Raw genomic sequence first — 13410 nt, forward strand, 5'->3', positions numbered from 1 at the left:
ATTTCAATCGGTCGATTACGTTCGATTTGTGATTCGACTGGTTCGATCGTTGATTCCGTTCGATTTGAGATCGTCTGGAAATGATATAGCGCTTTTGCAGTATTAATCTTTGATACACATTTTAGCAGGGCGCTAATGTGACTAACTGTCTAAAGGGGGTAACAGGCGGTCTATAAGGCGGTCATCGAAAAATTGTTCTATTTGCATCACCCACCCGCATCAAATTTTCCGCTGATTTTCCGGTGCGGAGATGCGGAAAAAAATCTGGGAAAAGCAATTTGTTCTTTTAAAGTATATATAGCTTTTTTCTCAATTGCTCTGACGACCATCGAAAAAATTGTTTTGCTCGCGTTACCACCCGCCCCTGAGTTACTGGGGTGATTAAAAAAAAAACCTGGGAATGTTTTTGACCGCCTGTCCGCCCGCATGCATTTAATTTTTAACACCCGTTGCGACGCGAACAGAGAGCATTGAGCATTTTTTCGATGACCGCCTAATTGGAACCACCCACAATCGAAAAATCAAGAATCACTGATATTTTTACCTGCAAATCCAAATCAAGTGCTTTTTTACTCTTTTTTTCTACATGAGATTTCTGTTCTCAATGAGCTCACCTTAGCCTAATTCTAAAATTGCTAAAATCCATATATTTTTGTTACTGCAACTGCATGGCATGCTCGACACCAAAATATTGTTTGTTTTTTTTTCAAACTACAAACACCAAAACTGACAAAACAAAAGCAAAAAATGGGCTAAACTCTAAACACTATCAAACCTGTATGCCCATCATGTATGCCACCTTACCTTGTTTGGTTTGTGTCTTCTAAGTTTTTTATTTACTCTCTTCTGGGCTTTCAATGGCAATCGATTTAATAAGTTGCACATTTAACGAGCACTATGTAAAACATAATGGTTGATTAAGTTTTTGTTAAAATGACAAAAATGACAGTGGATTGCTCTTTTTTTTTCAGATCCGTTTTTTTTTCTTCCTCCTTTTAACAAAATTTTTGCCAATAGCTTGAATGTACACCTCCTTTCTCAATAAAAATATTTAAACCTTTGTTTGCTTTCCTCGGTAATTAACAGAACGCTTTACAAAAGAGTGAAGCTTCATGGTTAGAAAAACAAGAAAACGAAAGTGAAACTTACGTAAAAAAGGCGCGAAAAAAATAAATTCGAAAATCCAACGTGGTCCAGGCAGCGTCCAGGCAGTCAAGATATGAGGAGAACGTCAGCAGCTCAAAACAAGCAATGACAAAATCCTTATCCTTCATATGACTTATCTTTTATCAACAAAAAGAAGATTGCAGATGCTCTTCATGTTGTAATAAGGTATCTATACCTACTTTTTTCTTTTCTAGAATCATTTTGATCATTGGCCTGCTGTCAGTGTTGTTGAGTTATTTGTTAGTTGAAACTGGCAATCTATGTGGCCTACCCTAGAAGCTGGCAATAGGTTGTTATTCTAATAGCTTGAGCTACATTAACAATCCCCTTCTGATCATGTCTCTATATTCTTTAGACATATTTAAATTTAAAAAGATAGAAAAGAATATTATGATGGATGGAGGAGAAAATATTTTAATACACAAAATACACAAAGTAACTTTTAACTCTCTGACTGCTAGAGACTATAATAAGGAACATAATAGATTAAATCAGTTATTTTGACCTTTCTATTCTTCCCTTCTCTAAAGAAGCGTGACAGAATAGAACAAGTACTCGAGTCTGTGAGTCTGTGAGTTAACAACTCAATACTCAGGCAAGCCTCTGCAGGACCCTCGAACACGCCCGGATTTCTCCGGGCGCATCCGGGCGCGTCCGGGCGGCTAAAATCAATAGATTTGCAAAAACGCCCGTATGCCGCCCGGGCCAGTCCGGGCGGCCTCCGGGCGCCTAAAAAAGGCAATTTGCAGACTTGAAATATTTTGATGCTTAAACATAATTATTTTAATAGTAAAACTGCATTTTAGGTAAAAGTCAACATTTAGTCAGTCAGCTCAGGTAAATCCTTGCATTTGCACGGGGTCCGCTACGTTGCATTTGCACAGGGTGGAAAATCAGAAAATTTAAGATTTTTCAATATGGTTTTACAATCAATTAACACCATTCTTTTTGTTTAGAATCAATATTAAGAAGATGAATCAAATTCAATACCATTCAATGTACCAGGTAATCCTTTTTTATTGTCTTTGTATTCTAATTTGGAAAACAAGAATCGTTCTTCTTATGCTTTGATGTAACAGCCGCGGAATATTCCGGGCGGCATCCGGGCGTGTTCGAGGGTCCTGCCTCTGCCTTTTATTTTTCCCAAAGGAGTAATGTGAGTAGGAGGCTGCGGTTACAAATAACTTGATTTCAGAACACAAGTTATTTGTGATCGCAGCCTAACAAATGACATTTTCTGTCCATTTAAAATTCTCGGTCTTATCAAAAAAATATAAAAAAGGGAAAATTCTTGTGTTTGTGGACAAATACATTTCATTTCCTCAATCTGATTGGGAGCGTCAAAACGAGCCATATTAAGAGTTGTTTCCGATTAGGGATCTGTTAAGGGAGTGATAACTCATTGAATGTACAAAACGTCTGGAACTCTGGCTATGAGGGATTGAAAAGACTGATTTGTTCGAAAGATTTCAAGGCTTTTATGAATTTCTTAAAGAAAACGTCTTACGGGTATTACAGCCAACAGCTGAAATCTAAAGGATAAATAAAGAGCAATTTTTCATTCTTATATCTTCCTGTTGACCAAATCTAAACTATTCAAAAAGTCTTTTACAATATTGTTTAGAGATAATATGTAAGACATCTTATTTATGTTCATTTCAAGTGATAACGGTGTTTTTAACTATTCAGTTGTTTATTTTAGATTTTTAGTTGCAAAATAATCAAAATCTAATAATTATACAAAATGAGTTATCCAAAAAGGATATAATAAATTGGATTGCTCTTTAAATATTTTACAGAAAGATAAAAGAAACTAAGATCAAAATCAAATCCAATTCATGGGAAAATAAAATGCATAGGTTATAAAAGTCTTGTCATCACAAAAGTGGTATAAATTATAAAAAATCTTTTCTAGAAAAGTTTACTTTCAAATAAATAAAAATCCTGATGATATGCAAATCTTATTTTAATAGGCTATTTGGAAAATTAAAAAGCTTTCGTCAGGGCTAACTTCTTACATCCCAAGACATTCTTGGATTTCACCTTTCCTTTGAGTGAAAATTGAAAGTGAAATCTTTAATCATTTAAAAACCTCAAACTTTCAAAATAAAAGTCTCTTTTTGTCCAAGAAACAAAGCTGCCAGAGTAAGAAAATAAGCAAATCATATAAGGTTGGAAGTAACAAAAATAACTGCAGCTTTATTAGCTTTATTAATTCAGTGTTTCCAATTCTTTGTACAGTGATTATATACAGTGTGTTTGGAAAAAGCAAAATAGAATTTTAGTTGATGAAAATAATTCATAATTTTCATTCAGCAATTACTTGATTTCTTTTTCAAAAAACTAGGTTCAAATGCATAGGGGAATCATCATGAACAAAGAATTTCCATATAGTTAGAAAATTCCGAAACCAGTGTGATTTTATGCATTTTTATTTATGCCAGTATAACAATATATAGCAATGTATTAGATCTCAAGATTAAACGTCAATTTTTGGACTCCAATTTTATGGTATAATTCAGTTTGCTTTTTTCCAGGGACCCCTGTATATTTACCATATTTTACACCAGTTTACCCCATGTTTTAAATTAGTATATGTTTCGTGTTAAAGAATTAGTTTACTAATTGATCAGTCAAAGTTAATATGAATCAAGATCCTTTAAATAGCAGTATCAAAAGCTTCCTTACTGTTGAACGGTGATTGATATGTGTCCCGTTTTGGTCTCATAATAGTATGTTTCTTAAAGATTTCTGTATTGTATCTATTTCTGTATGACTCATCCGATGGGATGGTATTCCTTTCAAATTCCGAATCTGATTCCGAATCAGCAGGAGCACTTTCTGTTGATCTTGATCCAAGATCACCATCAGGAGATGTACCAGTAAGCCCTGAATCACTGGAATCAGCTAATCCTCCTAAGCCACCTGTCAATTCTGAAGAGTCGAGACCACCTGCTCCAGCTGAATCAAGACCAGTAGCTTCAGCTGAGTCATCTGCTGCTCCAACTTCTTTGGATGAACCCATCAGTGAGCTAAGTGAAGCTGCATCGAGACCTCCAGCTCCACCTAGGGAATCTTCACTAGCTGAATCTGTTGGTTTAGAACCACCAATGAGTGAACTCAAACTATCATCAGTAGCTTGTGTTGACTGTTGGCTTTCAGCTGTATTTGCATATGGGTCTGGTCCAGTACTGATATCAGCATTTGAGAAATCAGAGCCAGAAACTTTACCTGATTTTAAGAGATCCATAACAGCTTCGGTGCTCATACTACCTGCTTTAGAAAGTGATTTGGCAATTCCATCATCATCGCTAGTACCACCAGCTCCAGCTAATGCAGCTGTCGATTCTGCACTCTCAGCGCTTTCAGATCCAACAGCAGTTGTACTTTGACTTTTCGCCAGAGCTGCTCTCAATTCATCAGCAGCAGCTGAGGAGGAAGAGGAACCACCGGCAGCAGATGCACTGTTTTCACTTTTAGATGCTAATGCAGCTGATAGATCTCCTGTAGAATCTGAGCTTGCCGAAGCTGCAGTAGTACCCTCTGAGGGTCCTCCAGCAAACATTCCATCTTGTTCTGTCATCTTCTTGACTTCGCTCATGTCTGCTTGGTCTTTCAATTTATCAACAGCAAACTCTTGAGCTTGTTTGTCACCAGCTTCGTCAGTCAATTGACTTTGAACGTATTTGACTTCATTAGTGTCTGAAGCCAAAGGAGATGAATCCATAGCAACGCCACCACCTAAAAAGCAAAATGGATGTTTTTAAAATCTTATCCTGGAAAGATGTCTTTAAGTTTAGTTGATTTTTCATTTTTGGTTTGAGATAACTATGGAATGGTATAAGTTTTTCATTTTTTTATATGTTATCGTAACAACCGATATTACAGGCAAGAAAATGTCTCAGATCTATAATAGGCTTTTTGTAAATCTGTCAGTGTCTATATGGTATCAAATCAAGATTTCCAGGTGAAAGATGCATGTTGACCATTTCAGTTTATAATCTCTTTCTTAAAGTTTCCTCTCTTAGATTATGTTCAGACGTTACAATTCCATTCCGCTCCGAATCGAAATGAAACCATTCTATTGGCTACATTAAAGTTTTACGTCACTTCTAACTAATAGAATGGCATCATTTTGTTTCGAAGCAAAACGAAACCGTCACGTGCGAACATGGTCCTAAAGTACATTATAAGACAAGTCAAGAGTCAACAAAAATATAAACATTTCTCTATACCTCCACTGTTCAATTTATCTGTCAATCGATCCAATAGCCCTCCAACATCATGTTCACCAGCTAAAGGTTTTGCATTCCTCATTGCTGGGTCTGATGCAGACCCACTGGAAGAAACTGGTTTCATCTCACCATTAGCCATCTTCATCACTGGATTTGAGTCTCCTGCATCACTTTTAAGTTCTGGTATCTTTGGTCGATCTGGTCCCATAGCAATTTCTGCATATGGATCTTTAGGTGCAGCCGGTGCAGCCATTTTCATTGGAGATGATGGTTTGGAATCTGATTTGGATGATTTGCTGCTATCACTACCAGATTTGGTTCTTGAATCACCAGTTTTAATTAGATTTGCATTCTTATTTGCAATGACTTTTTCAACTTTCTCAATAGCTTTGCTTAAGGTGGCCTTGATAGCTTTAGCTGGATCTGCTGATGTCGCCATGTTTGATTTGGTTGATCCTTTCTCAATTTTCAATGATGTTTTCTGAGGAACAACGTTGGCTTTCTTCGCCCCCTTGGCATCAGTATTTTCAATCAATTTTGATAAACTCCATAAAGGTGAATGTTTCTTATTAGGTTTCTCAAGTTTATCTTTTCTCTCTTTCTCAACTACTGCTTTCTTAGTTGGTAACACAAGATATTCATGAGAGTCTTTATTGACATTAGATTTCTTAGCATTCTTCTCGGATGTTATCACTGATTCCTCATTTTGACCAGGGATAGCACTGACTGCAGCTTCTTTTATCTCTACGTTGCTTTTCTTTGCATTATCACAATCACTTTCACCGTTATCTTCGGGAATGGATCGTTTTACACCACGTTCTATCGCACTGATATCGAGATTCAACCTCCCATTGGAAATGATACTTCGTTTTGTGTTGACTGATGCTTTTGCTGCACCACACCCTAAAATAGAATAATTTACTGTTCACACAATACTAGCTCGACAACAAATGTTAGAATCTTCGAGGTACATCGAGGTTTTGAGTTGGAAGGTTCCTTTTGTAATAGCTTGTCCATCCGAAAATAAGAGAGGTCAACTATCCAAAGAGTGTACTATGTTTGATTGTTAGTTTATGTTTATGGCAACTCTGTGCAAGAGCAACTTTTCAGTTTAACTGAACTTTAGTTTAAATTATTCGTACTTCTCTGGCTATTTTTCTTATCTTACAAGGAAAGAATAGAAATGTAATATTACCCTTTTTGCTTTCCGCTGCACCTATAAAAAGAAAAAAAAATACTTTTTTCGATTTTGTTTTCTCTCTCTGGTTCTATCTAACTCAAGCATTAGATTTGTTTGATCAGAATTTCAGGTAGCTTTTGCTAGAGCAATGAAATGTACTAAAAATAAAAAGCGAGTTTATACACCCACTTCTCACAGACCCATTGGGAACCCTTCCCACTGGAAAAATTGTCCAATATATCGTCGGCGCAAAAATTATCCTCCTTTTTTTGTCCACACTGAAAATAATCAAATAAACCAATCCTCGCTGCAAAATATAATGTTTTTTTCCATCCCCACTGACTTTTCTGACTTTAAAACAAAAGAATTGAAATCCCCACTCATAAATAATATGGGAACATCAATACCCATCGAGCTTTTTTCTGTTATTTTTATCCCCAATGACTGAAAAAATTCTACTGGGTCTGTGAGAAAGGCACGAGAAAAGGAAATTCATATATCTGAAAAAGCTAATTAAAATTCAGAAACAACGCTTTTTAAGCTAAAGGTCTAAACATTCAAACCAAGAAAGAAATCATAAGCTTGAGGATTAAGGTCCCTCAACCCCGGGGTGAGGTTACTGATATTGACGGCCGACAGGGACGCTGGAATTGAACCTTTCAGTTATGAACCTAAACAAAAATCCCCTGATTATAATACAGTACCTTGTGTGTTGCATGCAACAAGTACAACCACCAGGGTTAAGAAACAGTTGCACCGAACCATCTTTTTGTTCAATCAATGCCACATCGAATAATCAAGTACTATAAGAAATATAATAATACTACGATCTTAGATGAACTATATTTTTAATTAATGATATGCACCATTGTAATGTCTTCCACGGGCCCAACAGGTTGCAAGTAACGTATTGCGGACTGATATTACGTCGCTTACAACCAATCAGCTATTGGGTCCGACATTGCAATTGTGCATATCATGAATATATACGATCATATAATTATCATTTTTCTCACTATATAATTTGAGAATCTTATTTGAAAAGATCAGTGCTATGATGTTTTCTGCTTCAAAACCATATCCACTAGAAGCAAGAATAGAAGGTTTTCCAGGCCTGGACAGCTCAGCAATCAAACAAAGCTAACAGCATAAATTTTGTATAAAGTTTTCTTATGATTAACCGGAAAATATTCGGTACCTTTCCATAAAGCAACTTCAAAAATTAAACAAGCACCATGTCAAGTAATGATACAATACCTGGTATAAATTTTTTAATTCCTAGTTATTTGTTTGATATAAGAATTTTTTAAGTTTCGAAAAAAATAATATTTTTCCGTTGGCCCCTGTTTCCTTTGTTTCGTTTAGCAGCCGCGACCAACACGAAAAGCTAACATCATTTTTGAAACAATTAACCATAGAAACTTCTATTCATAAAATGCAGTCAACCATGTGAAACAAATTCTTCTTTTTTTCCTTTTCTTTTTCTTTTTCTTTTGTATTTTTGATTGCAGCTAGATTCTTTTTTTGATCACATGTTTTCACGTTTGAATGTTTGAATTGAAATGTTTCAAAATCTTCTTAAGGTTTTGTGTATTATAAAAATACGTCTTTTTGCGAGAATCATTATTTTCAAGCTCAAATTAAAAAAAAATCATAAAGTATTGCTAAGCATATACTTAGCTAAAAGTATTGCTGAGCATATACTTAGCTAGGCTACGTCATATCTTCCTTCGTTTCGAGCGTAAAACTCCTACAAGAGTATGGTCTAAAAGCCTGGATATGTCTATTGTGTAAACTAATACTTAGCGTCAATTATATCTCCCAAATTACAGAAAAGAACATGCATATTAATGTGCAATCTACTCTGTACATACAACATAGAGATAAGAATAATTTGATGATCAAAATAAGTATAAGTACTTTGTCAAGCAGAACGAGGCTCACAAAAATTTACCCTGTTCTTATAAAAAATTAAAAGGTTATTTTACTGTCCAATCTTTTCCCTCCAAATCAGTGGCGTGGTGGCAGGGGGGGGGCAGGCCCGCCCCAGCGGAGCCCTTTTGAGAAGGGGCGCCGAAAAAAAGGGCGCCAAAAGAGATTTTTCAGGCGCCCCTAACGAAAGATGGGCAATTGAAAAGCCAAAAATGGCGCCCCTAGTCATCTAAAAAACTCAGTATGTTTTGAAAATTAGAAAAAAATTAAAAATTAAACAATATTTAGAGTACTAACCGATGAATTTAGGTTGGGTTTTATTATAGGTTTGCAGACTTATTTATGTGATAGAGTCTACAAGCATTTTCTCTTGTAGATAGGGTTGAATTTAAAAACAAATTTTAAATTTTTCTATATAAAAATTTGCAAAAAAATAAATCGGAAGGTTTTTAGTTTTTTTCCAACAGATGATGCTTTATCTTGTTTTTAGGTAAAAATTCCTGAGGATTTTTGAGATTTATGTTGATATAGTTTTCACTTAAGGAATTTGTTGTTGTTTTATTTTATCAATTTCTGGTTTTCTATGTTGTTGTTTTGTGGTTTTCCGAAGAGCTTTTGGAGGTCATCAGTTGACTCAGATCTACCCAGGTGAAGTTTTCGGCCCTTTAATTCAATAACTCCTCGTAGGGCCATGTAGTATCAATTTGTTGTTTTATAGAGATACTACATCCTCAAAGCTCAATAATGTTTTTAAAAAATAATTTTGATAGCGCTATAATGTATCTGATTAGGAAACCATAATTAATTGATGGTTTAATTGCATTTATTTTGGTTCTATCGTAGAGTAGTGGTGAGATAATCAATATAAAATGATCAATAAGACTTCATACCTGACATTTTAAGTTTGGATATTTTTGATTATATCTGTCTTCTTCTGTTACATGCACAATTAACCAAAATTTTCTTAAATCGTATTCGTAAGGAAACGTAACATAAAAAGAGGGGGCGCCAAAAACAAAAAGCTTCTAAAAAGGGCGCCAAATTCTGCTTGGCCACCCCAGAAAAATTTTCCCACCACGCCACGCGTCCAAATGTCCTCCGATTTTCCTTTCTTTGTCCAAATTATTTGCAGTAAACACCTTTGATAAAAGCTTTTTTGTTAGAACATTCGAATTTTTTGAAACCTTCAGATATTACTAACTTTTTTGTAGTCAACAAATGTTTACATATATTCTTTTCACCATTTTTGTTCTTTTCCTAAGAAATTGGATGTTTTAGAATCCACAAAGCTTTTACATGTTCTTAACTTATTCTGAATATTTTGGCCATCGAAGCCTTATATAGTTTGTTCTTATAAAAAGTCGTGTACACACAATCCTCTGTTGGGTTAATGGTTGAGGATTCTGAAGATTGGCATAATTTCAACAAATCGAAAGTGCATTCAGCAGTGACAATGACATTTGAAAAATTGTTTAACTTTATGCTTAGAAAAGAAAATCCTACTGATTTGTCAAATTTGAACCTATTTTACTATACAGTATCTGTTATGTTCACACCATTGACTTCCAAGCTGGAAGGGCTATATTCGAGACTCCTGGAATGAAGCCACTTATTTCCCATCCAGAACGCCCGCGCGTGGTTTTAACACAAACGCCGGATTGAAAGTAAAATCTATCGCTAGATTTGAAAAAAGTCTTTCCTTTTCCTCTCCTTTCACGCCCCCTCGAAAGCTGCCCAACTGCCCAACCGCCCTAAGCTTATAACAGGAGACACTCAGCTTTGCAAATAAGCTAATGAGCGTGTAATTTATTCTTGTTCAAGAGACAGGCTCAGGGGAAGCAGGGAGGCTAGGGAGACTTAAGCTTCTCTGCTTTTAAGCAAATGATATTTTTTTCTCATATTCCTAGCAAATTTTATCCCATTTTGAGCCTTCAGTTTCTCCACTTTTTCACCTGAGAGATATATCGCTATAATCCAACTTTTGAAAGAACGGTCTGGTAGCTAAATGCTTAAGGTATTTAAAATCTGACTGATAAGTTTCAATCTAAAGGAGTAGTGTTGCCAAGCAATAATATTTCGACCAATTGCAAGACTCGTTTGCTCATAATAATAGTATAGGAGGAAAAGTGACATCATCAAAATTGGGGGATGAATGCTGCATAATCGTTACCATATCAATGGCGTAAACAATTGAAATATGATTGAGAAATTCGATTTAAAGATGAATTTTTCATCAATCACATAAAAAATATTTTCAGAAAATAGATTTTTTTTTCCCTAAAATCAAATCGGAGAAAATCATTGAATCTTTAATGTTATGAGAATGAGCCCTTAAAAAAATCGGTCAAGAATGTATTCTTGATTAACATTAACATCAAGCGAAATCGAGTATTGACTTTTTCGTAAATTTTTTTGTCCGAAATTCATCATTCTTAAAATTAACTACAATATAATTTTACAACTATGTTGAAGTGTCTGAAATTTATAAACTTTGTGTTGCTGTTAGCTGCTTTGTTTGCTTCAATTGTTGGCCTTGTGACCAATTACATGATAGAACATAGCACCACTCAGCATCAGGGTTTATGGTTTTATTGTAACGATGAAGAAGTAGGATGTCTTCATTTTGACCAAGATCCAACCATCATTATCAATGGTGGTGTACCAGGTTAGTGTTTTTATTAAAGTCATTTAGGTCATTGGAGTAGGAAAACCTGCGTTTTTTCAGCTGCTTTTTCGCTTAAACGAGTAACCTTCTAAAGTTTTGATACAAATATTCTTTTGAGAGAAATAGTTGTATATTTGAGGTAATTTCAAATTTAAGTTTTACCTAATTTTAATACTGCTGGTATTTAAGTTAAAAGGCCTGTTTGGATCGTTTTTATATATCTTTATAAGAATCATTTTTCTCTTTCTTGCTTTCAGATTGGCATTACGCAGTATTTGGTTTATATGTTTGTGGTGTTGGTTTTCAGTTTTTCGCTTTTATGATTTTCTGGTTCATCTTTTGTAAACAAAAGAATACTAAATGTTATCGATGGCATAACGTCTTCTCATTGGTCGGATGTAAGTCACGTGTTTAGACTCTCAAAGGGGTGAAAAAACTCGAGGCTACCTGATAGATGTCTGAATTTTCTTTTCAATTCATTAGACGGGGCTAAACGTATGTTGCAATAAGAATTTTTAAGATATCAGAAGACTTAGTGAGGAGAAAGCTAAGAACCGGGGTATTACCGGAGAATTACTCTCGGGTTCTTGGTGATCCTTTCTTTGTGAGATTCTTTCTTTTGCCCTGCAATAAGTTTTTTCACTCAGAACAAATCTTTCTACTCAGAATCATGTTCGAACTTGATCTTTTTTTCGGGGAACCCTGTATGTTTTGACATTCTTTACAAGCTCACGAGTATTTTTTCTCCTTTATTTTAGGGATCGCTCTGGTTTGCGGTATGTCTTTGTATACCTACATGTTCTTGCAACGGATGGAGATTAACGGCTACAAATGGGGCTACAGCTTTGGTTTTGGTTGGTTATCCGCCCTATTACATTTCCTATCCCTCATTCTGTCTTTCATGCTGATTATGATGGATCATCGACGTAATGACCCTTACAGTCAAAGCTTTAATTGAATATTGAGAAATTCAAGAACTTCTTTTAAGAATGATAACAGCAAAGAGAACAGTTGCAAGTGGTGAATACAACCCCTTCTCACAGTCCCGGTAGGATTTTTTTTATCCAATGGGGATAAAAATAACGGACTGAAACTCGACGATGGGAATTGATATTTCCATATGTTTTATGGCTTGGGATGTCAATTCATTTGTTTTAAGTCAGAAAATTCAGTGGGGATCGGAAATATTCTCAACTTCAGTTGAGCTAGAATCTGAGAATGTCTGTGTGTCTGTCTGTCTGTGTGTGTGTGTCTGTCACCAAAACTTTGGGGCAGGCTGGAGACTTCAAAAATGGTCCGATTGGGCTGAAATTTTGCACACTTGATCCTTGGGCAAATCCCTGGGGGTATTTTTTTCATTTTTTCAAAATTTTAATTTTTGGGGCCTGGGGACGAGTTTTTCGCCAAAACGAGGCTAAAACTTTGGGGCAGGCTGGAGACTTCAAAAATGGTCCGATTTGGCTGAAATTTTGCACACTTGATCCTTGGGCAAATCCCTGGGGGTGTTTTTTTCATTTTTTCAAAATTTTGATTTTTGGGGCCTGGGGACGAGTTTTTCGCCAAAACGAGGCTAAAACTTTGGGGCAGGCTGGAGACTTCAAAAATGGTCCGATTTGGCTGAAATTTTGCACACTTGATCCTTGGGCAAATCCCTAGGGGTGTCTTTTTCATTTTTTCAAAATTTTGATTTTTGGGGCCTGGGGACGAGTTAAAACGAGGCTAAAACCCAAAATGCTATAATTTTTCTGAAGCCATTAAGTTTACAATTGGGCCTACGGATGATTTCAAAGATACTGAAGTTGAGCCAGTGCGGTTAGCACGTTCGACAGTTGTAGTGAGGATTTGTTTTATTTTTAGTTTAGTAATTTTCCACTGAGGGCGATATTTTGGTCAATTTTCCAGTGGGAAGGGGTCCCAGTGCAGTGGGTCGGTGAGAAGGGGATATGCGGAAAGCAGTAACAATATTTTTTATGTTTCTTTTTGTAAAATATGACAATTTTAGTATTTTTGTTTATAAATACAACTGTGAATTCTCCTTATGCATTGTATACATTTTATTGCTTAAACAAATTTTTAACTTGTTTTACTTACACTCAGTGGAATCTCCCTCTAAAAACGGACTTGAGCTTAAAGGTTCTAGTTTTACATAAGTGTTCCGGTTTCATATTAGACACATGTTTTATATCAGGCCGTCTCCTAAATTGTTACATTGTATTCGATTTCGTGCTGAA

The 13410-nt window shown here is 35.6% G+C and overlaps 2 protein-coding genes across 3 annotated transcripts; one reads left to right on the top strand and one right to left on the bottom strand.

Moving 5' to 3' along the window:
• Positions 1-2941: 2941 nt before the first annotated feature.
• LOC136807230 (dentin sialophosphoprotein-like) lies at positions 2942-7945 on the bottom strand. Of its 2 annotated transcripts, none has more exons than XM_067063826.1 (5): positions 7781-7945; positions 7287-7385; positions 6598-6618; positions 5403-6305; positions 2942-4908 (listed from the first exon to the last, which is right to left on the bottom strand). In XM_067063826.1, exons 2-5 carry the CDS (start codon positions 7345-7347, stop codon positions 3827-3829), a joined length of 2067 nt encoding a protein of 688 aa, XP_066919927.1. In that variant the 5' UTR covers positions 7348-7385; positions 7781-7945; the 3' UTR covers positions 2942-3826. The 2 variants fall into 2 exon arrangements, with proteins under 2 accessions (XP_066919927.1, XP_066919928.1); XM_067063827.1 differs by having other exon boundaries at positions 3345-4908; positions 7840-7918.
• A 2965-nt stretch (positions 7946-10910) lies between these two features.
• On the top strand, positions 10911-12233 carry LOC136807233 (uncharacterized). The gene is made up of 3 exons (XM_067063830.1): positions 10911-11179; positions 11437-11577; positions 11938-12233. The coding sequence occupies exons 1-3, from the start codon at positions 10978-10980 to the stop codon at positions 12135-12137; spliced, it is 543 nt and encodes a 180-aa protein (XP_066919931.1). The 5' UTR covers positions 10911-10977; the 3' UTR covers positions 12138-12233.
• The last annotated feature ends 1177 nt before the right edge of the window (positions 12234-13410 follow it).

Source organism: Clytia hemisphaerica, unplaced genomic scaffold, assembly GCF_902728285.1.
Source record: "Clytia hemisphaerica strain Z4C2 unplaced genomic scaffold, Clytia hemisphaerica genome assembly, whole genome shotgun sequence".
Taxonomy (NCBI): domain Eukaryota; kingdom Metazoa; phylum Cnidaria; class Hydrozoa; order Leptothecata; family Clytiidae; genus Clytia; species Clytia hemisphaerica.

Excerpts from the sequence above, each read along its gene's own strand:
- LOC136807230 (XM_067063826.1), bottom strand. The coding sequence starts at position 7,347 with ATGGTTCGGTGCAACTGTTTCTTAACCCTGGTGGTTGTACTTGTTGCA. Across the intron at positions 6,619-7,286 it reads TGTTGCATGCAACACACAAG|GTGCAGCGGAAAGCAAAAAG; the intron begins GTACTGTATTAT and ends TTCTTTTTATAG. Across the intron at positions 4,909-5,402 it reads AGATAAATTGAACAGTGGAG|GTGGTGGCGTTGCTATGGAT; the intron begins GTATAGAGAAAT and ends TTTGCTTTTTAG.
- LOC136807233 (XM_067063830.1), top strand. The coding sequence starts at position 10,978 with ATGTTGAAGTGTCTGAAATTTATAAACTTTGTGTTGCTGTTAGCTGCT. Across the intron at positions 11,180-11,436 it reads TATCAATGGTGGTGTACCAG|ATTGGCATTACGCAGTATTT; the intron begins GTTAGTGTTTTT and ends TCTTGCTTTCAG. Across the intron at positions 11,578-11,937 it reads CGTCTTCTCATTGGTCGGAT|GGATCGCTCTGGTTTGCGGT; the intron begins GTAAGTCACGTG and ends CCTTTATTTTAG.